The 23,547-nt window shown below is 42.1% G+C and overlaps 1 protein-coding gene across 2 annotated transcripts in view; it reads left to right on the plus strand.

The window, feature by feature from the left end:
- Nucleotides 1-23,547, plus strand: part of PTPRG (protein tyrosine phosphatase receptor type G) — a 413,686-nt gene that overhangs the window by 384,626 nt on the left and 5,513 nt on the right. For both annotated transcript variants that reach the window (XM_030043864.2, XM_030043866.2), the window contains 12 exons: nucleotides 1,500-1,591; nucleotides 11,686-11,782; nucleotides 13,477-13,559; nucleotides 13,784-13,918; nucleotides 14,153-14,287; nucleotides 14,690-14,862; nucleotides 15,891-16,026; nucleotides 16,371-16,517; nucleotides 18,364-18,457; nucleotides 19,732-19,808; nucleotides 20,237-20,365; nucleotides 22,707-22,853. In XM_030043864.2, the coding sequence (XP_029899724.1) occupies nucleotides 1,500-1,591; nucleotides 11,686-11,782; nucleotides 13,477-13,559; nucleotides 13,784-13,918; nucleotides 14,153-14,287; nucleotides 14,690-14,862; nucleotides 15,891-16,026; nucleotides 16,371-16,517; nucleotides 18,364-18,457; nucleotides 19,732-19,808; nucleotides 20,237-20,365; nucleotides 22,707-22,853 (1,445 nt within the window). The remainder of the gene's footprint in view (nucleotides 1-1,499; nucleotides 1,592-11,685; nucleotides 11,783-13,476; nucleotides 13,560-13,783; nucleotides 13,919-14,152; nucleotides 14,288-14,689; nucleotides 14,863-15,890; nucleotides 16,027-16,370; nucleotides 16,518-18,363; nucleotides 18,458-19,731; nucleotides 19,809-20,236; nucleotides 20,366-22,706; nucleotides 22,854-23,547) is intronic.

Genomic DNA, 23,547 nt, shown 5'->3' on the forward strand with positions numbered 1-23,547 from the left:
GAGACCTGATTGAAATCTGAAAATGTCAATAGATGCAAAAAGCCACCTTAGGGCGTTACCTGTTAAAATAAGAGTAGAGAAGTAATGACATGGTCAATATTAACTGCCATCAGCTGGAAAGAAATCAGATTGTCAGGGATCTATAAAATTCTTGCCAAAGTAGAACCTCATTTACACATACAGATCTTCATACCCTTTGCTAAGAAAAGCATATGTGACAGCTTAGAGGTTTTAGCTGCCAAAGATCTTTCACTCTGAATACAGTAAATGTCACATCTATTTATTTATCGTTAAATTTTGCTAAGTATCTGTAGAAATATTTGGATTTTTTCTATCATAATGTAGATGTTTAAAAGGAAAAGAATCCAGATTATAATGCAGCTGTAGCACCAAACCATATGGCTGCTAAATGGGAGCAAAAATACACTACTGAATTACTGGGAGTAAACATAAACTGGATGCAATCTTCAGAAGAATATTAAATGGAATATATAAATACCAGAGTATTGCCATAAAATCATGCAATCAGACAATAGTAGCCATCAGGCAATAGATTATTTCACATGCTGAAAGTAATCACAGTTGTATAGCAATTTACGTTTTCTAAATGCCAGACTGAAAATATTAACTAATGAATCTTGGCAAGCACAGTGTTTCCACCAACTGCAGTGGTGGTTATAACAACATCTAGGCCTTTTTTGAGAGAGAGAAAGAGAGAAATAAGGCAGCCATCCTACACCCCAGCTTTATTAGAATCTGTCCGGAGTCCCAGGTGCTCGAAACAGTCTTGTTTGTCTTTAATTCAATTCAAGCCTTTGTCTTCTTTCTTTTAAGAAAATGTCTGTGGGTGATTTATTGGTATATTGGGTGGAATTTGCACTGTGCTGAGCAAGAACAAATGGTCCGGTGGAATACATATTCAGTGTTATGAATAGTGTCTGGCATGAGAGAGAACTCAAATTAGCGTGGGTGTTGTGTTGCCTGTTCTTTTGCTCAGAGACAGTTTCATGGCAAGTCCATTTGGATTCTACATTGTGTAAAAAGGAAAAAGTTAATAACTTGCAGGAGAAAAGCCAGTGTCTCTGTTCAGTCCAGTAGAAACTTACTGGGGGCAATTGTCAACTGTACTTTCCTATTTTGGGTCTCTTCTGTTGTTTTTTATAAAACGTGGAAGGCAAGGAGGCCTCTTCATCCCATCCACAGCCATCTTCAAACTGTGAACAAGAACTAAATGATCCTTGAACTTCAATTGGACTTTGTTAAATTAGCATCCCAGGGAATAGACTTTCAGTATTCATAATTGTATGCTTAGAATTAGAAATGAGTTTATGAAGAGTTTACCTCAAAATTGGTCAGATTTATCAAGATTTCTTGTTACTGCATGTTGAACTAGCTCTGCCTCTGGCAACTCAGATCTAAGTGATAGAGCGAAGACTTTCTCTCCTGAAGTTTTATGTATGAGACAAATAGCAACTCTGAATATCTCTTTCTTTCTACAGATGATATGGAAGCAATTCCAGTCAAGCAGTTCGTTAAACACATCAGTGAGCTGTATTCTAATAACCAGCATGGGTTCTCGGAAGACTTTGAGGTACGATTTAATGATCCACCAATAAAATGTTGTTTTCCTAAAGTTAATTGTGTATTAATAGTTAGGGACCATGCGACATCTGTGTGATGCTGCCATGTCAGGTAAATGCAGTGCTCAAATGTATCAGAAGAAATAGGGAAATACCAATTTGCCACCAGGTACGAGCAATGTGGGACTGGACATTTACAGATGCTTTCTAACCACCTTTAAGGTGCCTTTAAGGGGTGACCCTCCTAGGTTTTTATTAAATTGGAAAAGCTGCCTGCAATTCCCCATGAACAACATGAAGATACAAGCAGTTGTTTTTAACCCCAGGCTTTTCTTATAATCTGCAGATTATTTTACTCTTGTTGGCCCAGAATTTGCTCCTCTTAGTCACACCGAGAAGTCACATACCCCCTGAGTAGCCCAAAAGGAGTAAAATAGTGTTCACTATGAGTAAAAGTAGTAGAATGTGGTCTTTTATGAAAACCCAAACTATGGGTCAGTTCCTGGAGTCCTTGTTCATGCTCTGTTCAGCCAGGAAAGATTGCTGTTAAAGTCGTTGGTTATTTTGTTCCAGTAAAACAAGGAGAAAGGCTTCGGGATTTAGTTGGTGGTATTTACCTAATCTGACTATTTTAAATTTTGCATACCTGTTATGCATTTGTTAACTGTTTAGGACAGATTCTGACTTATAAATCTGGTACAAATTGGAGGTAATTCCAATGACGTGAAGGTAGTTTTCCACCTCTACGTTACCAAACCCATATTGTGCAAGCATGATAAACATCACACAGTATGAGGATGGGCTGCAGAGTCAGGCCTTAATATGCACAAGTCGGTATTCTCTGGCTAGTTTTTAGGCATTTCTTTCATTCAGTCTAATCACAGTCACTGCTGAACTTTTGGAAATATTGAGAAGCAGGAGGAGCCCCAGGAAATGATGCTGCATGTGCTACTGGGTTCCCTACCAGCAAAAGGAGGTGTGTTTGTGCGCTGCATGTGAATCAGAGAGGCAGCTCTGCTTACAAACAAGGCAATGAACCAAAATAGGTGGCCTAATATCTTCGGCTTCTTTGCTTACTGCAGTAAAGACAAGACTGTATGCAGGAATTTTTTTTTTAATGGGATCATTTAAAACATTTATTGTTGCTGTTTGGTTACTGTCTATAAAGAGCGGCTGCTTTGTCTGATGCCCAAAAACCGTTGTGTAAGTTAGAAACATTTTGTATTCATGAGGAAGGCAAATGTGTAAGGTGTTAAAGTGATTTAGTTCAATTGACTGCTGGCTGGATGGCTGAGCAGGAATATTGAGGCATTTAACAATGTTGATGGTATTCAGGACAAACATTTATTCTCCAGAGAGTAGAATTTGATCAGGATGATCAAATGCGACTCACTCTTCTCAATTATTTATGAATTGCGACCCCAGCGCTATTCATCACAGCTGGGTTTTACACCATTTAATTATTCAAAATAATCAGCAACACATCTGTAAACTTGGTCTGGCTTTAAGCAGGCTTTGCTTCAGCTGTCGCAAAATCACTGCTATTAACAAATGTTGGACACCTTCCGCCCGTGTTTTAGCAAAGAAAAACACTGCTCTAATAGCCTTATTTTTCCCTTCTTCCTGGAGCTCCCTGCTGCGAGTGCCACGCTGTGGCAGCCAGTCGGAGAGATAGCTTTGGCCAATTAGTCCTCTTCTGGGGAGCACAGGGTCCCCTCTGAAGGGAAGTTAAACTCCTCCGACTGCACTGCGTGTGCCAAATTCTATTCTCCGTGCTGGCTTAAAATTTGGAGCGTCTGCTTTGAAGTAAGTATAGCTACTCCAGATGTATTTCTCCATAGCTGAGGTCTCAGCTTCCTAAAGAGTAAATGAAATCTCCTCCTAGAGTCAGGAGAAGGAATAGGAACAAGGCAATCACTGTCTGGGATAAACCATCCGGCTCCCTTTCATTGCTTGTGTTCTGCCCTGCTGACGCCTCATGGGCCTGATTTTCTTCCTTATGGTTCACAGCGATGGGACAGAGGAGAGAAACCCGGGATTTTTCACAGAGCCTGTAGGTGAAATGTTTCTCAAGTGCCTAAACTGACCCAGAGATCAGAATCCCAGTTTGGAAAGTGGCTGAGGAATAGAGGATCCTGAGGTTACATTTATACAGTAGCTATTGGAAATGGCTAGGGGTGTAAATTCTCATGTCTGGTCAGATCCAGCTGTGGTGTATGTCCTGGAATTGTATCTGCCAGCTACAGTGGGCGTAGCTAATGTTTTATGGAGAAACAGTAGGATTCCAGCTGAAACAGAAAACCCAATGTTACAAGGCTGCTAGCCTCGGGTGGAAGGTACCACAGCCATATCATGCCTTCATGCCTGGGGAACTCCTGAAAAGAGGTATTAGGTTCTGCAGTCATATGAGCTTTTTACAAAAAAATCTGCTTCTTGCATCTAAAAAGAAGAGAGAATAGGATGGCAAGGAGATGCTGAAAAACTGTGACCAATACTACAGCATAAATAAGTCTTCCCAAAGGTAGCCAGCACATGGGATTTTTTTAAAGGAAAAAAAAATCAAAAATCTCTTCTGTGGCAGGAGATTTATAGTGGAACCTGTGAAAGGAAAGACTAAGCCAGGCACGCACACACACACTCTGCCTGATGTAGAAGGTAAACATTCTCCATTTGTTTGTTGCTAGTTTTTGGTGTAAGTCTCTTCCTGTGTTTTTGGCAGTGTGTTGTGGGTTGTATTGAGTTGGTCTTTACCTGAAGATTCCTTTGAAAGCAAACTGTGTGAATAGTCCCTCTTCCTCTTAAAATGAGCTGTAATTACAGGTAAATATTTAGTGAATGTACTTAGGAAGGGTTTTATGTGCAGAGGAAAAAAGGACTTTGAACTCACAAATCTTTCCTTGGAAAGTACATCCAAAATGAATCCTTAGTCCCTTTGGGTAATCATATTGCAAGTAGCCAGCTTTATTGTCTGGTGATAGCTGGGCTTTCTTGTATATACAGAATTGTTAAGATTTCCTTTGAGTCCTATGAATTTTCAATTTTTTATATAAACTAGAAATATAGGGCCCAATGTAATACTGAACAACAAATGGCTTTTTAAAATAAAGTCCACAATCCTGCATTGCCAGTTCTGGTGTCTGATATAACTCTTTGATTTCTACCTTGGAATTTGTTCAACCTAATACTGAAAAAAGTTCAAGGAGGTTTTTTGGCTTGCTCTCGGACGGCTCCAGCACCCTCTTGCTATAGCATACAGGCTGAGGCATCACATTTTTACAGGGCAGCACTGGGGCAGGGTTTGGTGGCAAGACTGAACAGAGACTGAGAGGCTTCCTGAGCCAGAGATAATATCTACTCCTTGTCTAGCCAGAGATTTTCTTGGCATCATTATGTTTAATAGTCTTTGATAGACCTTTCTTCCATAAATTTCTAATTGCCTCTTGAACCCTTCTAGACTTCTGGTGTCCAAAGCATCCCATGGCAATGAATTCTACAATTTGTTCCACAAGAACAGACTTCCTTTTGCTTTTAACTCATGCCTAATAACTTCTCTTGGTGCCTCCTAGTTTTTGCATTACAAAGTAATCCCTGTTCACTTAAATGCCTCACATGATTCTGTCTGCCTCCCTCATAGTCCTCCTTAATCATCTGTTTTCAACTCTGAAGAAGTCTAAACTATTTAATTTGTTTGTTTGAGGAAGCCATTCTAGACTTATGATGACTTGTTCCTTCTGTACCTTTTTTTCTGCCTTTACCATATCCTTTTCAAGATGGGATGGCCGAAACTGTGCACAGTATTTAATGAGTGGGTTTACTGCAGAGTTCTGTGGGAGCGCAGTGATGTTTTCTGTTTGGTTTTCTATTACTTTCCTTCTTCCTAACATACTATTTGTTTTTAACAACTACTGAGCACTCAGCTGACACCTCCAGAAAACTATCAGCTGTGACCCCAAGGTCTTGTCACTGAATGGCAATAGCAAATTGGGAACCTGTCAGTATGTATGTATAGTTAGGGTTGTTTTTCCCAAGTACATCACTTTGCATTTATCAACATTGAATTTCATTTGCCATTTTATCACTCAGCTACTCAGTATTGCGAGATTGTTCTGCTTCCCTTCACAAACAGCTTTTGTTCTAATTATCCTGAATAATTTTGTATCATAAACACACTTTGTCTCCTCTGCAGTCCATTTACGAATAGGTTAGGTCCCTGTAAGGTCCCACTGGTGAAGTCTGAACACTGACAATTCCTGGGCAGGTGAGTCCCACCTCTGACCTGTTGGTATACAAGGCGAGTTTTCCTTTTGCTCCAAGCCGGATCAGGTTTTTAAGTAATGTTTTCTGAGAGGTCTTTTCACAAACGTTTTGGAAATCCAAATACTGTTCTTTTCCAGACTGTTCTTACCTGTAAGACTTCTTCAGGGACCTCTCCACAGTGTGTTAGAGGCATTCACTAGCTCTGCTATTTATTACAGTGTCTAGCAGTTTGCCCCACAGAGAAGTCAGATTTAGTGGGCTGTAGTGCCTGAAATCCCTTCTGGATCTCATTTTAAAAACTGATGTCACATTTGTCATCTTCTGTTCCCCTGATAGCCTGACTATATAGGGCATGTGCCCTCCAAATTCTTGTATCAAAAAGAGTGTGAAGTGCCACCTCCCACAGTAAACCTTTTCACTCCCTCCCCCTGGCCAGTTACTGGAATAACACAGTAAGTTTTTTGAGTAGTGGTGTCCTTTTGCTCTAAGAAAGGAACACTAAGGAAAGAAATCACCCTCCATCCCCAAAGCTAACTATGAATTTTTATAGTACAATGCAGTATTTGGATTTTTGAGATCAGACAGTTTTATTTCCTTCCTCCCTAATTCTGGAGTGGGTTGGTCAGTGCTGCTGCGGGAGCGATTAGAGTGGGTGAATGCAATCTCCGCAGACCTCTCCTGCCTGTGGCCGTGTGAGTGTAATGATTCATTGCCAATTTGGAGTCTGAACAGGCTCGCTGAACTTGGAGGCAGGCTGTCTAGCTCCCTCATCACATAAATTGAAAATATCTTTATACTCCAGTGGCACCTTCTTCTAAATGTCCTGAAATATAAGAAAATAACATAAATCTATATCTTCAGTGATGTGGCAGGGATTTGCTAACGTTATTCTCATGGTTGCTGCTGCTTGGGGCAGGGGTCAGTAGCTCTTTTTAACCGGTGACCTCAGAATGTTATTCTCTAGCGAAGGGCTGCATTGAAGACAGATAACGCTGCACTTTGCACATTTCTTGAGACACTAAAAACACTGTGTAGTTATACTGGCATCCCTTACAGATTAGACACAGCTTACACCAGACACATGCTTATAACTGCATTTACACCAAGGAATTTGGCAGTAGAAAGATGCCATTTCAAAAGCATGCTGCTAGCAGACATTACTGCGCTGGGAAATGTTTTATAACCCTGGCCCAAAACTGCCATAATTAGAGGTATTCTCAGCCTGTGCGTTGCTGTACTGCAACCAAAGGGAAGCAGCACTGTGAAGCTGGAGGAGGAAGGACTGCTCTAGAAGAGGGTCTTCCTGGAGTTCTCGATTCTTATCTCACCGCTCGACCTACCCTAAGAAACTGGCATCGTGAATTAACAGATAAAGTTGAAGAGAAGCAATAAAAGAAGTTCAGATATCTGGGCTTTCTGTTACTAACCATAGTACTGCAGCCATACCGAAAGATTCTGCCTGGAAGCCCCGCTCAGAGGAGCCGTAGCCGCACACGGGCAATGCAAGGTTTCAGTTGGACTCTCACACCTCCCTGCCTAATGAAGGGCAGGATACCGCAAGCAAACGGTCCTCCACCATCCATCCCCTCCTCTCTCATTCATTTACAGGAATTTTTAGCTATCTATTCATGATTCCTCCACTGTTATGCCTGCGCTGAGTTCGTTTGGTTTATTTTCCCCTTCTTTCTAGGCTGTCCCCAGCTCACCTCTCTCTTGAGTGCCATTGGAGAGTTTATACTAGTGCTAAATTATCGCAAAAATCTACACTATTCCTGTGGGATATCTTCAAATACTATCTGCTGTCTCTGTTGGTATGCCGTCTTCGTGTTTGCTGTGATAAAACAAGCAGCAAGAGCACTACCACAGAATTCTCTAATTTGGGATTAAAATAATAGATCAAAAATTATTTTAGGGGTGGATGAGCTAGCTGCTTTCATGCTGAGAAATATCACAATAATATCAAAACATAGCTATGGATCTTCTCTAATTTAGTCCTTCAGATTAGGATCCTTTCTTTGTTCATGATTCCTCCTCATTGCTATTCATAGGCTTTCACAGTTCAGCCCCTGCTAGGACATCAGACTGAAGTAATGGGAAACAACAGCAGCACTGCGTAAGGCCAAATCAAGAGTCTGAGTTCCTGCTCAGTCACTGTGGCAAAAATTCTTGCTCAAAACCTTATATTGCCAGCAAGACGCTGGAGCAGTTTGATTTTACACTTAAATGGAAATTCTTTGAAGTTTAGAAGAAACTAATCTGTAACTTGTTTCAGAAAGGCAATGAAAATGGGTCGTTAAACCTGGGTGTATCAAATTCCAATTAGCATTAGCATGGACAATATAATTAAAAGGTAAATTAGCCATAATAGCATAGACTAGAACACTTTTTACAGTAACTAACGGTCAATTGAAACCATGTACTTTGGTTTCTTGGGTTGTCAATGATAAGTTGAAAGGACAGGATAAGAGCCTGTATCCATTCATCTTTGGACAGTAATGTGTTCTGCAAAGTTAAACGTGAAGAGCAGCAGTGTGCTAGCCAGCCGCCGTTAAAATCAGTGGAAGAGGCTAAGCAGGATTAAGGAAAGCTGAAGAAAAGACTCTAGAGCTGAAAAGTTTGTGGATGAATTATGGATGTGGTGATACGGGTGCTATCTGTCCTCCAAGGTGCCCGTAGTGGTTTTGTGCTAATTGGAGAAGAGTTTGTTTAGGCTGCACTGAGCAGCCTGGCATCAGACCTGACCTGGTGGCCTGCCGGCAAACTTAAGTTATAATAATAATATAATCATGGTGATGTTTTAAATGCAAATGAAAGACTTGGTAGCTGGTAAGATTTAGAAATCCCAGGGTGTTCATTGCATAAGCAATAGAAGTGCTGGGAAAGTAAATATGTAATATACATAAATGTGGTAAAATGGCGTAATTAGGATGGTGACTTTTTGGAACTTCCTCCAGGGTGATATTTATTAACACCGGGCTGTCCTCTTCTGCCAAAGGGTAAATAATACTCTGAACAGAGGCATAGATAACAGGCTGCAACTAGTCCTGTCTTCTTGCAGCATTTTGTGCATTGATGAAAGACAACCACTTTTGACTTTAATAACAAAGGAATGTTAACTTATGCCTTACTGTCTGGTGGGGTGAGCCTGTGGTTTAGTAATTTGCTGTTAGAATTTGGAGAGATGAACCTGGGAGGATAAGACAGCGTGGATAACCACCCTCTGCTCTCAGCCTGATCCGTCCGTGCAGCACAGCCAAACTTGTCAGTGGCAAACATGGAGCTGGAGGATGTCCTCAGGCTCCTTCTCGTTGGACAACCTCAGCATCCCAAAGCATTGGTTGTGTCCTGGACAGGGAGCGGGGGTGAAGTCAAAATGGCCTTTTATTGTTCTACATTGATTTTTAAAAAGACAAAAAGAGTTGAGGTGCATTGGCAACAGGGAGCTTTTCTTTAGCAGTCTCCTTTTGCTATGTTTTGCAGTGCGCAGATATAGGAATCCACCATTATAGCAGCTTTCCAGAGTATTAAAAATCATTTAGAATGTTATGTGTTGAAAAGCCATTTTCAGACGATCAGCTCTCACAGCATCAGACCTTCTTTTCCATTGCTGTGTTTTTCACCGTCTTAGCTTAATCTTCCTCTTCTATTAACTTTATATTGGCCAGCTGGGAACATGTACAGTTGAGAAAACAGTCAGCATCAACATAAAAAGGTTAATTAAAATGATTAACCTCACCAGCAATTCCCTTATGGAAAAATCCTATAGAATTTAATAGAAAGTGATACATTTACTATGTAGTATTTAAACTGTCAGAGAAAATTCCTTAGCAGGGAGGTAATTCCCTATTAAATTCTATAAGTTTTTAGAGTATTCTCCACAGAACCTTATTGGATTCATCTGAATTAAATTCTACAGCATTTGGCATAAATGTTTCAATGCTAATAACTTCTAAAAAAGAATTTTGTAATGATGCAGGAGTGTAGAGTTTGACGTGAGGCTTTTCAGAAGCGAGGGATTATTTTTTAGGAATGACCTACAATGGTACAGCAGTGGTGTTATATGATTTCTAAATGCAAAAAAAGGTAAAACAAAATTACATTAAATCAACCTAACATGTAAGTAGTGCTGCTTTTCCGGTTATGACTTAGGCTGAACTGATCTTGCCCATTGTGTAATCAGAAGTCCCTTGCTTACTGGAGCTGACAGGCAGAATTAGGGGAAGCACACACTTTAATGTGTTTTTTATTTCTGTGATAGAAATGGAACTATGAAAATTCTATTAGGGCCAGCTGAGAGTTTTGCTTGATTCTTCTTTGTCTTTGCTCAGCTTGTCTCCTTGAATGTAGTATGTTTCTCCCTATGGAGGGGGGGTTGAGAGAGAGAAGCAATTGTTATTTGGGAGTGTCATGCGGATATAAAAGCTATAAAACGTTCAAGGTTTTAGTATACTTTGCACTTTTAAAATGTAAATGCTGGGGAAGATATCAAAATTGCTATGCAAGTCCTTTGTGAAATGTCTGCATAATGCTGAACTCTGTTACATCTGCTGTTTGTATAGCATTTCTCTTGATAATTTTTCTCTGTCACTTAGCTTGTGATCTTTGTAGCAGCTGTGAGCTCCTAATGACTTTGCCTCTTAGGCAGGTTCTATACTGTTATTTTTAAAGCCTGAAGTACAAAGTAATTTGGCACTTCTCCATATATCCTTGGGGGAAATTGGTTCTGTTTCGTGCAATTTCTGGGACTCACAAAAGATTTGAATAAATATAGTGTCTTCCACAACTTTGTAAACTCCAAACATTGATATATTTTTCAGAAATGTGTTTTTAAAATAAGAGTATTTATGCTAGCGATAAAAAGGGATTTAGCTTTTTCAGGAAGATTGTGGTTAGATAGACACAAGAAAATATATCTTGGAGGTGGTATCACACATGAGTTTTAGTGATTCAGTTCGCAAGACAGTCTCTGAAGTGTGTAACTCTCTAGGACAGTCTGGCCAAGGGGAACAGAGAAAAAACCCTCCATTGCCCCATTTCAATAGCTCTGTATTCTGGTCTTGGACAGTGTAAGTAAGGGGTAGGTTAAGAACTAGAAAGATCAATGGGAATTAGGTATCTAACCTATAGCCTCAACTAGGCAGAAATCTGCATCTCTAGCTTCATGAACACCTTGGCAAGCCTGGCCTCTTTCTGCTTTGTAAATGTATATACACGTGGATACAACCTTTTATCTTTTTCGCTATATCGTGGGCTGTTAATCAGTGTCCAAGCAGTGGTATTTAAAGCACTCGCTGTTAACTTCAGAGATCTATTTTATTTATATTTTATAAAAGGCATCTCTCTGTAGAGAACTAACAAAAGGTCAGTGCCAAACTGAAATGTCAGAAACCCTGTTTTGAGAGGTTATAAGCAGGTAAGTTGTCCAGCGGTCAAAGGCTTCTGTTGAAGTGGGTTTTGCGCTTAGTTTCTTACACTGCACTGGCCACTCTTGCCTTTGAGGGACTCTGTCTTCCCTTCCCAGGAGGGGACAGAGTGGGGCATCACAAGAGGTGCAGTCCAGAAGATGGATGGACTGCTGGTCAGAGGGGACAGTCAGCCCGCAGGGTGCCCAAAGTGCATCTGTCACCGGGTCTGTGGAGAGGAGCATGACTGCACACCAGGGAGCAGCTAACATGGCTCGATTTAAGCAGACCACGTCATACAGGACACCACCAAAGGACTTTGTGTTCAATCCAGCAATTAAGATATCGATATTTTAAACATGGCTGCTGTAAGCTGTTGCAAAAAGAGATAAAGCTTAAATTTTTTGGACTGCCACATTTTCCATTCGAATAATTTCTATGCCTAGGAAGTGCAGCGCTGTACGGCTGACATGAACATCACTGCAGAGCATTCCAACCACCCTGACAACAAGCACAAGAACAGATACATCAACATCCTAGCCTGTAAGTAAGCACAATGAATCAGCCCGAAAAGGCACTCTCCTCTCACAGTGTGTCTGTGTGTGACTGGAAAAGGCAGATGGCTTCAGGTTACGTTATTGTACAGTAATTAATAAACATGTGAAAGTGTGGCTGGGAGATCATTTCCCTCCTAAAGGCAGTGGACGTTTTGACTTCTCTGGAGCCAGGATTTCACTCCAGCTTTTGTTTTAAAATATTTGTAGTTTGTTGGTCCAAGTGTAGTTTTAGAAGAATCAGTTTGGTATGAAATTTTGTGGAGGAATAACTGGGATAAATGGATGATCAGAGCTCTTCTGCCCACTAATGTCTGAAAACTGGCCTAAGGGAAGTGCATGGTGGAGCAAAGAGTTTTATTGATGATCCCTGGGATTCCCTTATAATCCCAAAGGTGCTAAATCTTACAGAGTGAATCTGCTGTATTTCAAACTGCTTCAGCTGTGTGTACGACTTGGACAAACAGTGATCTTTGTAGCACAGTGCAGGCTTTGCCTGTATTCCTCTGAGAACTGCAAATCTGGACTCTGCTCTAGAATGCAGATTATTGCGGGTCTGAGGTGGAAATGCGGTAACTTTTTCCATATCGTTCTCTGATGTGGAATGAATGGCAGATGCAGCGGTCACTGTGGTTTAGGAACAAAGATGGAGAGCCTCTGATAAAAAGTTCACAATGTTCATAAACATTGCAATAAATCTTGAATGTTTTTGAGGGTACAGGAAGGAAACGCACGTCTCTAACAGATTCTTAGAAGTAATCAAGGTGTCGGCTGAGGACCAATTCCCAGACCTGTAAAAGACTTGCTCTGTGGCCTGGGGCAAGGGGATTCATTGCGGTTGTCCCAGCTCTGATTTTAGACATAGATGTCTGGTCCCTCTAGGCACAGGGAGAGAAGTACCATTGGAGGAGAATTGGAGCAGGCACTCCAGTCCTCCAGATTGCCCCTGGAGGAACCTCTCTCTCCGCATTGGTGCTCAAGGCAGGCAACTGAAACCAGATTCTTCATGCTTAAAGTTAGCCCACATGTCTCGTCTCTGCATGTGTTGGAAGTGCCACCCAGCCCAATGCTGCTGCCTAGGAGCAGGAGGAGGACTGCGATTTTTTTCTGATTTAAGCCGAAGTCAAGCATTTGAGTGGAACAAAAAGAGGAGCTAAAGAGTGTGCCCTAAAGTCTGTCTGCTTGGTGTGATGAGGGTGGTGAAGGAGTGAGGACATTCACTCAGCTCCCGGAGCCAGTAGAGCTGTCTGAGCCCAGCACCGAGTGGAGGATAATGAGCTCAGACACTGAGCCAAGCAAAGGCAGCTTTACTGCCTGTGAGAGCTGAGCCAGTGTCTCCGCGTGGTGTTACACAGCCCTGTGGGGTGCCCTGGCTCTTTGAATCACGCTGCACTGAGTGGTGTGGACGATCCTAGAGATCGTGCTCCTGAGGCTCCAGTGTCCTTTAAAGAGAAGCTGTACCAGCACGAACCGCGTACTTTAAGGGATGTGAAGCCTGAGGACCTGCTACCATGAGCAGATGACCAAGAACAGGTACTCCCACCTGCCCCTTGACTCCAATCCAAGGCCAGTTTCTTCCATGTATTAATAAGGGCAACTCCAATACCGAGGAAATGGGATGTTTACCTGCAATTCTGCACTGTGTTTCCTTAATGCTTCTCTGCTCTGTTTTTCATCCTGCAGATGATCACAGCAGGGTGAAGCTAAGGCCTTTACCAGGAAAAGATTCTAAGCACAGTGACTACATTAATGCTAATTATGTCGATGTAAGTTGTTCGAATTGTTTTTTCTTTAACTCTGAATCCTTCCACAAGGAGGAAGTATTGCCACTTGTGAGGTGGTTGTGTTTTCCAACTTCGCCTGATATTTTTGCTACAAATTCCTTGCTATTCTGAATGAGAGAAGCACCTTTCTTTGTTACCTTTAAAATATTAATATGTCTGCCATGATATTGCTTTCATCTCACTTGGCATTATGGTTTTCTTTGAAGGGTTACAACAAAGCAAAAGCCTACATTGCTACCCAGGGACCTTTAAAGTCTACCTTTGAAGATTTCTGGAGGATGATTTGGGAACAAAATACTGGAATCATTGTCATGATCACAAACCTTGTTGAAAAAGGAAGAGTAAGAGATTTTCTAGTTTGTTAGCAGTTGGTCCTTACCACCTCCCCAAATCACGTGGGCAGATTTTGTTTTTAAATGGTTTGGGATGACATATATTGATGTATAATCTATAACTAATGTAACAGAGGGATACATAGCTAGCCATGATTTTACTTTTTTTAAAAAGCTCTAAACACAAATATAAAGAAGCAGCTCAAACCCTTAGCCAACCCACCCAACTCTGTCTTTGTTCAGAGAAAATGCGATCAGTACTGGCCGTCAGAGAACAGCGAGGAGTATGGCAACATAATCGTCACGCTGAAGAGCACAAACATTCATGCCTGCTACACGGTGCGCCGCTTCACAGTCAGGAACACAAAGATGAAAAAGGTGAGTAAAGCCTTCACTGTTCTCATCCAAATGCCTTCTGGCTTGTGTAGGATGCAAGGCACGCAGGAGCAAAACTCAGCGTTTGCATAGGCAACTTGAAGTAGCAGGTGGAAAAGAAATAGGTAAGCAAAGCCAGGATTACAAGGAACCTGGTAAAAGGTTTAGCCTGTATTTCTTTTTCTCAAGTTCACTCCTGCTTCGGTGTCACAGTTACTGCTGTTATTACTTGTTCCCACATGTATTTTTCCGTGAACTCTGTCTCCACCTAGCAGGAGGCAGGGCTGCAGAAGATTTCTTCTGTTAGCATCCAGCACTTTTTCAGCCAAGCAAGCCAGTAGGATTGTCTTTCTATGCTTCTCTTCCCTAATCTTTCTCTTCTTCCTGTGCACACCTTGCACACAGGGTCAGAAAGGAAACCCCAAAGGGCGGCAGAACGAGAGAACGGTTATTCAGTATCACTACACTCAGTGGCCTGACATGGGTGTGCCAGAGTACGCTCTGCCTGTGCTAACCTTCGTTAGGAGATCCTCCGCAGCCAGAACCCCGGACATGGGACCAGTGGTGGTGCACTGCAGGTATGATGGGTGTGATTAACTACTTCATGGCAAGCATACCTAGCGCACAGCATGCGCTCTTACACGCCAGCTAAGACAAACGCCCGAAGTTATTAACACAGACGGAGTGTGCCAGCCCCGTGGAGTGCAGGTAGACAGGAGCTTGCTTTGCCTACATCTTAAGACAGCTCCAATGCAAAAGCTTCCCAGCTGCATTAGCAAAATCCTGTGTCATGATACTGAGCTGCCGAGCACTGCATTGATGTGGTTGTGCAGTTCCTTGTTCGGAGCCGTTCCGTGCCTGGGCAGGGCAGGATTACCTCTGCTGGCAACCAGTCATGCGAACAGACGGACACCTGGGCATGCGATTGCCACTGAGCCCCGCTCACATTCACCAGCACTTGCAGTCAACAGAGGATTTCCCTTAAATGAATTAAGGGATGCGGTCTTCATCACTGCGTGTGAGGGGGCTGTACAGCACCATAATGAAGAGGAGAGGATGATGGGGGTTAGAGGTCCTTCCTGAGCAGAAATTGAGAAGCTCTGGAGAGTTTCCCTCTCCACCCTCTCTGTTGGGCTCAGGACCGCCCTTCTCCCCTTCAAGGAGTCCTGCCTCGGCAGGATTAGCCCCCTCTTACGCCTTTCTGTAGTGCTGGTACCGCTTGCATTTCCAGAGCAGGATTACAGTTCCAGTGTGAAGCTTAAGCCTTACCTCGAGACTGAAGCCAACCAGGGCCCCACAGCCTGGAGCAACCTTGGTGGTCCAGGAGAGCAGCAGTTTGGCATAGGGTGGATCTCTATATGGCTTCCTCTAGCCAACACCAGTAACAACAGCAGTGGCGACAGGACAGCCAAGTGTCAGATCAGGAAATATATACCTGGTAAAATTCCCAGAAAACCAAAATATTTTGTTTAGAAACTTTCATGGTTGGGGCTAGCAGGGAAATGAAAGTCTGTCAACAGGAATATTTGCTTAGTTCTGTTCTGCCATTGTGAACATTTACTTTGGTCTGGCTGTATTACATGGGTTTCTCTTATGTCTTCTGTAGTGCTGGTGTTGGCAGAACTGGTACCTACATTGTGATAGACAGTATGCTGCAACAGATAAAAGACAAAAGCACAGTTAATGTCCTGGGTTTCCTGAAACATATCAGGACACAGCGCAACTACCTCGTCCAGACAGAGGTAAAGATTGCAGTGGGGTTAAATTTAAAGCTATGTTCGTTTTTATGTTATAATCAAAATGAAAATGGATTTTTCAGTTATATCTGTGTAAAAAATGAATATATCACCAGGCATTTTTTGCACTGGAATGTCTCTCTTTTTCTAGACCAGAAACTTCAGATTTTGCTTTTGACTTCTTCAGAGTTGTACGTGCTACACTTGTAAATGTTTATTCTGGATTTGGCACTATTTGCATGGGTGGCTTGTTTTGCACACTCTTTCCTTTAGTGTGCTCTACCCCTCAGTTAAAGCCAGCTGTTTAGTTTATTCCAAGCGCCTACGTGACATGCTGTTTGTTTTTCTAGGAGCAGTACATTTTTATTCACGATGCCTTGTTGGAAGCCATCCTTGGGAAGGAGACTGAAGTATCTGCAAACCAGCTGCATAGTTACGTTAACAGCATCCTCATACCTGGCATAGGAGGGAAGACACGACTAGAAAAACAGTTCAAGGTGAGGCTTATCGCTGCCAACCAGAGGGACTTAATTTCCCTACCCTCTTCTGTATGGCCTGTCTTCACTCTCAGTTGTCATAGATAAGGAACCAAACCAGAACACTTGATTAGCACAGCACAGCATCTTGAGAAGTTCGGTCCTCAACACTTAGCTGCACTGCTGGAAATCCGTGCTAACACTCTTGAAGTCAGAGGTGAGGAGAGGGACATGGACACTGGTTTGGAGTGTGCTGCTGGTCTACTTGTTCCCAAGGGGGCTTGGATGTTCCTGAGTCTGTGGTTAGCTTGGCTGGAAGTCTTCCTCCAAACTGTGGCGCTCATGCATATACATGGAGGAAGACATGAAATGAGGTTCTTGGCACCACTGACTATTTCAGCACTATAAATAAAGAATTAAAAATGTTTTAAGACCAAGAAACACAATATGCCTTTGTCATTGCTAACAACTGTGCTTGCTGCTTTTCCCTGCTATGTCATAGCTGCTTTCATCCTGGCCAAAGTAAATTTTTTTGCCCAGATCTTTTATTTGAAACCTAAGATTTTCTGATTGCATTTTATTTGAATGCATTTAAAAATATTTTGTGAGACTATGTATCATAAGAAGGTTATACATGACGTCTGTTTTCACAGCTAAACTCACTCAGTTAATAACTACCTAAGGAACTGAAACTGTTAAACTATACCAGGTGCCAAGCTATTGAAAAAATGAGCAGGCTTTTCTCTGAATTCACTTGTAGAAATCTCAGTACTTCTCCATCAGTCAAGACGTTCCAGATGCTTAATTACTAAATTAAAGAAACAAGCACGAGCGTGCGCATATGCACACAAAATGCAGCAGGAGGAAAAGATTTCTTATTAAAAAAAGTGTTGCACTTTTACAAACAATACTAAATTATATCTATGAAGATGTTTTCTGATGACTTGTGGCAAAATTTCAAAAACTTAAGTGCCATTTTCAGAAATTACTTTCTCTGCCAATGTTGCACAGGTATTTAGAAACCCCATAACTTCTAATGGGGCTTATGCCAGTACATAGATGAGTTGAGTGCTATCTTGTTTAGAGTGCATTTGAAACGGGGACGTGACCAGCAGCAATTATTAAATCTTTCTCTCGTTTCTGCTGCTACCACACAGCCAGCAGAAAATAACTTGTGCTCATGCCCTGGTACAGTAGTTTACATTCAACCATCTTAGAGTAAAATTACGCTGAGTAATGAGTGGCTAGTGCAGGAGATGAAAAAGCCATCTTCATCCTCTTTGCTCTGGTAGAGTTTCCCCATACACTGCGGGACTATTCAAATACAAATCTGCCTCCCTGACTTTTCTTTGTGCCTCATAAGCAGCCCAGAGTGAACTTGGCAGACCAGAGAATGTAACCCACGGCCTCGGATCTCAGATGCCAGCGTGGAGGGTCCCCCAAAGGCCTGGCAGAAAAATATATTCTGCAGGAATGATCTGGCTTTTATTTTAGAAGAAAACATGAAAGTTTTGTTGTTGTTTTATTTTGCTAGCTCTTCTTCCTTGAGACCTGCTTTTGACTGAACATATCTGCAAGTCTTTGAATTATATTCTCAAAGATAACTAAATGTAGTGTTCTGTGAAAATACATTTTGATGGCACTGCATTTTCAGGATGTTTCGAAGCTGAGAGCTGCAGAGATCTTTTTATCCATTAAACACGTTGTATGAAAAGGATGATATCCATTGGCATCTTGAGTATTTTAAACAAGTTTAACAATGCGGTTTATTCTTCTACTGATGCATCTTCGCAGGAGTTGGCAAAGAAACCTCCTCTCTTCATTTAGTGCGCTGTGAGGACTGACTTACTACTTTATTCTCTTTCAGCTGGTTACACAGTGTAATGCAAAATACGTGGAATGCTTCAGCGCTCAGAAAGACTGCAACAAAGAGAAGAACAGGAACTCATCAGTCGTGCCGTGTAAGATCACATCTTCAGTTTGATTACTGCCTAGCATAACTTTTTGTACTGAATTCTCCCAGTGTTATGCATGAAAAGGCATAGCCACTAGGAAGTAGAAATGTAATCTTTTGTTCAGACCAAGATGTCTTGTCTTTCAGAATTACCCTGATGAAACTGAACAAAAGAAAATAGCTACAGTGTCAGCCAGATATACTGTCCATGTGAAATGTTAATTTGAAGTGCTTAAGAATTTGAATAATTAGGTAGGGGATAAATCTGTGGAATACTGAGAGAATGACTTCGATACTGCTCCCACCTCAGGTGATACCTGCCGGTGTGATTGGCGCAAGTTGCTTGTAATTCAGCTACTACGCTCAATTTCTACGTGTGAGCTTTCCCCAGATTTGAGGGTACTTAGTGCCCAAGGCTGCAGTTTCACAGTCATTAACATGGAATCTATGCACTGTTGTCAATCAGTATGAATTTGCACCAGACCGAGCATGGGCACGCCATGCCCATCACGGTACCCAGAGTACAGGACAGGTGATAGCCAAGCTAGCACAAAGTAATAATGGCACAGATACAGTCCATCATGAAGTTTGTTAATAAAAAGGGAAGTCATCAGGATACATCTTAAAAACAAATGTGAATGGGGCAGAAATAGTCTATACGACTTTGCACTTCATGTCACGTAGCTGCAGTGATTTTGGTTTGGCACTAGGAGCCTGTCAGTTCGTTTGAGGATCTCGTTGAACCCAGCCCTCAAAGACGGAGAAGTGTAGATCCGCTGAAGAACACGCACACACTTCTAGGTGATTACCCGTTAGGGAAGGGTTTTGTCTCTGGAGGTTCTCTCACCCTCCAACTGGGAGGCGTGAGTGATGGTAGTGCTACGGAGTGGTAGGGAAAACAAAATAAATCAGCTGGGTTTGTGTGCTGCTGGAGACAAATGGAACACTACAGTCAAGAATTACCTGAAATCCCCTGTTATCACTGCATATACTGTTATTTGGTAATTCAGCCTGCTGTGAAAATCTTTGCTATAGTAAAATTTGATTCCTGAAATTACTTTGTCCTTGTGGGAATATTGTGCAACATTCTCTTTTATATCCTGTGTTAGCAGGCAATGCTTTAACGCAGTTAAAGTGCTGGCCTGCTCCTGCGGGAGATGGGAGCTGCACACTGTTTGGTTTGTTAACGTCTGAGAAATTCTTACTTTCTGTATTCTGCCATGACCAGACTTTGATCTTTTTTTTTTTTTTTTCCCTCTCTGTGTTTTTTTAATCTTATAGCTGAGCGTGCTAGAGTGGGCTTGGCACCGCTGCCTGGAATGAAGGGAACAGATTACATTAATGCCTCTTATATCATGGTGAGGAAGCCAACACCTAATTACAAAGTAAAATCAATTCTAAGGTGCTAAATACCAGATGCCTATAATTGTCTTAATTCTGTATGTAATGGCTGTGGATTAACAGATGAGATTTTAACACCTTCCCCATAATGTAAAACTATTAACTGTGTTTTATTAAAGATTGTTGCCTAAAAAAATTAAATACAAGATGCATTTAGATGGAATGTGTATTTCCATGAGATACAGTCAAATAAATACTGGGATTTAGAGTAAATGAAAACAATGGGGACTCTGCAGAATGGAAGTGGAGTGATAAAATTATAGTCTGTGTGAAAATATTGTGGAATAAAATGAAAAAGGGTCATTATGTGTCCCCAAAGATGAAATTAATGCTTTAAAAGCATTGAAGGCAGTAAGTAACTGTGTGGTTTGTTTTTCTGCAAAAGGGCTACTACAGGAGTAACGAGTTCATCATAACCCAACATCCGCTGCCACATACGACTAAAGATTTCTGGCGAATGATCTGGGATCACAATGCACAGATCATCGTCATGCTGCCGGACAACCAGAGCCTGGTGAGTTAAACGTGTCCCTCCCTGCGCGGTACCGCAGTCACTCAGCCCAGCGTAGGGTCGCTCACTCACGTGCTATGGCTCTTGTCGGGTTGGAAGCAAAAGCCAATTTCTGAGCCACCGTCTCAACCTTTGCTGTAAGCTTGTTACAAAAAGACAAGTTTCCAGATGTGGGGCCTGTGTTTTGCTCTCCCCATCTGCCCTCACCCCTGGGAAAGACATCCTGAGCTGGATGGACCACAGTGCTCGCAGGCAGCCTGCCAGCGATGACGACCTCTGCGAAGCTCCTGAGGGCTGCCTGGCTGGCAGGACACGAGGCACTGAGGTTACTGGGCGCGCTGGGCCAGGGGTAAGGACTCTGAGAGGAGCAGAAATAGGAAGCAGGGACAGTAGGATAGTTGCTTGTTTACCTGGGGGCTTAAGACTCGGGCCATGCAAGACTACGGTTGTGCAAGGTTACAGATGCTGTTTCTGGTGAAAGTAAAAAGCAAACGTGTACATTACTTTAAGTGGAAACAATGAGACAGGCAGAGAGAGAGAGAGAATAAGGAGACACAGGTGAAGTGCTAATCACTACTTCCAGATTTACTAGCACGTCTCAAGAGGGCGCATTGAAAAGGATTAAGAACTAAGCGGTTCGTTTTTTCATGCACGCATCACTGGGGTGAATAGACGATTGTAGCTGAGAGTGGAAGAGAAACCACCTTCATTACAGCAGGAAAATAGCAGTCATGCAGGGCTACTGAAGAGGCAGCAGTCGGTGTGCTTCCTGTGCGCGGTGCGATGAAAGGGATTGCAGGCACTGCAAGGCAAAGAGCATTCAGAGAAATCCGATCGAATCAGAAAGCACTAATGAAATGAAAGTGCGTCAGGTGGAAATGAAGAGGCTGATCTTGTCCTTACGAGTACATGAAAATGCTCTGCGGAACAATAGTGATTGAAGGGTAAAGGAGGAACGCTGGGCTCGGCCCCGTCCCTTGCAAGGATGCCTGGTCCCTTCTTTCACCTTCACCGTTCCAAGGGTGGAGGTTGGCTAGCAGGGCAGTAGCATCCGTGCATTGGCTGTGTTTGGTGTGGGTTGTGGGGGCTGGTAAGGAAGGGTGGCAGGGCACCGAGACAGCATCAAGGTGCTGAATGTGCAATGCCAAAGGACAAGACGATAATGCAAGCTACCTGCTGCGTGAGGACCTGTCTTATGGCAGGAGAGGTCACTTCCCCAGCGTTCAGCAATATTACACTGCTTGCTGGAGCCTCTGCTTATTGAGGGCAGAATTGTCAAGGCACTCGGAGGGCTTAGGACCCTAAGTCCCTTTTTCAGAATAAACATTTAAGGCCCAGATCTCAACAGTATCTTGCATATCATGTACATCGTACATCAAGGCTCCAGGCCCACCGAAATAAGCCTGGGTTTAGAGACACGCTCATGGCCACAGCAGGATGAAGTGGGTTCGTAGCTCCTGTTTTCTCATGAGTACAACACAGTCGTTCAGAGACGCAGGCGTGCAGTGCTGTGTATGCTGCCAGAGTAGCTTCTGTGCTTACGCTGCAGGGACAGTAGACCCCTGAAGCCAGGAGGAGAAACAGGCTTTGCATGTATGTGGTGACAGAGCCTAATTTCCTTTCTCTGCAGTAAATTAGGAATTCACAGTTATTTTTTAAAGAATAGCTTTGACAGTATGTTATCTACATCCTGTCAGTTAGGCTACTTCAGCACTGAGCTTCTTCCACCATTCACAGTCTCACTGAGATTTTACAGTGTCCCTTGAGTAGAGGAGTTTTGCTGGAAAACTTGCATTAAGTTAAGCCAGTGGGTTTTTTAAGGCTAAGAGTATTTGGGTTTCTTCCTTCCTCCTCAATCCTCCCCTTGCTCCTAAAAATTCAAGCCCGACATAAGCATCCATCAATCTTCTATCTAGACCTGATCCACAGACCTTGAGTTTTGGATTAGACCACAATAAACACAAATTAAATATAATAGGCAATTAATTTTTAAAGGTCAATGAGTTTTTTCTAAACAGATATCTGACTTTCATGCAAAACTGTGTAGGCAGGAGGTAATAAAGCCTGGGATACAATATAAAGGTTAAGTATGAGTGAGCTAAGATAACCCATTTCCCTATGAAACCAATTAAAAAGGAGACATTACCTGTTTGGACACACAAAGGAAGGATCTGGCAGGCTTACTGCCTACTGTAATAGTAAATTTGTTTTAGACAGAAATGTTTTCTAAAGGTCAGCTCCTGATCATCTCTATTTATCAAACCAATTTTTTGATCCATTGGATTTTTCAGTCACACACAAGGTATTTTAAAGACTGCAGTAGTGTGTTGTTTCATTCCTCCAGGCAGAAGATGAGTTTGTGTACTGGCCAAGTCGCGAGGAATCCATGAACTGTGAGGCCTTTACTGTGACCCTTATCAGCAAAGACAGACTGTGCCTCTCTAACGAAGAGCAAATTATCATCCATGACTTTATCCTTGAAGCTACCCAGGTAAAATAAACCTCCAAACGTGGGTCTTGGCTTTTCACCAAAATATTATTGATGTCATTTAAATATGGAAGAAGAAGAGTTCAGAAACAGTTTTGAAAAGGATCTACTTGTAAATGCATGTGCATGCGTGCTGCTCACAGGGGAAAGGTATTCTCGTTGGCTCCTTCTCCCTCCTACATCTGCTACTTCTAGGCAGATTCCTCTAGCTAGTGAGACGGTAGTATGTATTGTTTGTCTTATTTGAAAGTGACGACAGTGGTTTTTCATTTTGAAATCACACAAGTAGATTGAATTATTCTTTGTAAAGTACACCAAGGTTTATTGTCCTATTTGTGCTTATAAAAGTCAGCATTTATAGTTTAATTGTTTGGGGGGTCTTAATTAAGGGGTTTTATGTAAGCACATTTCTTTTGAGCTGTAAACCTGCCTCTAGTTTGCTATGCAGATTTCAGCTGGATTTTGCTGTAAAACGTTAGTTTGCAAACCCTTTTAAATTTGAATTCCTTCGTTGCTCTGCTCTTGTTTGACTTTTAAGCTATAAGGGCTCTGAGAGAGGTTTATATGGACATAAGCCCTGAACTCAAACACAAAATCTTTTGTCAACTGCACATTTTGTTAAAGTTGCGTTATTTCAGGGTGCTCACTGTTAGAGAGATGCTAGAGCTGTGTCTGTCTTCTTCTTTCTATATAAACT

Source organism: Aquila chrysaetos, chromosome 20 (assembly GCF_900496995.4).
Source record: "Aquila chrysaetos chrysaetos chromosome 20, bAquChr1.4, whole genome shotgun sequence".
NCBI classification, from domain to species: Eukaryota; Metazoa; Chordata; class Aves; order Accipitriformes; family Accipitridae; genus Aquila; species Aquila chrysaetos.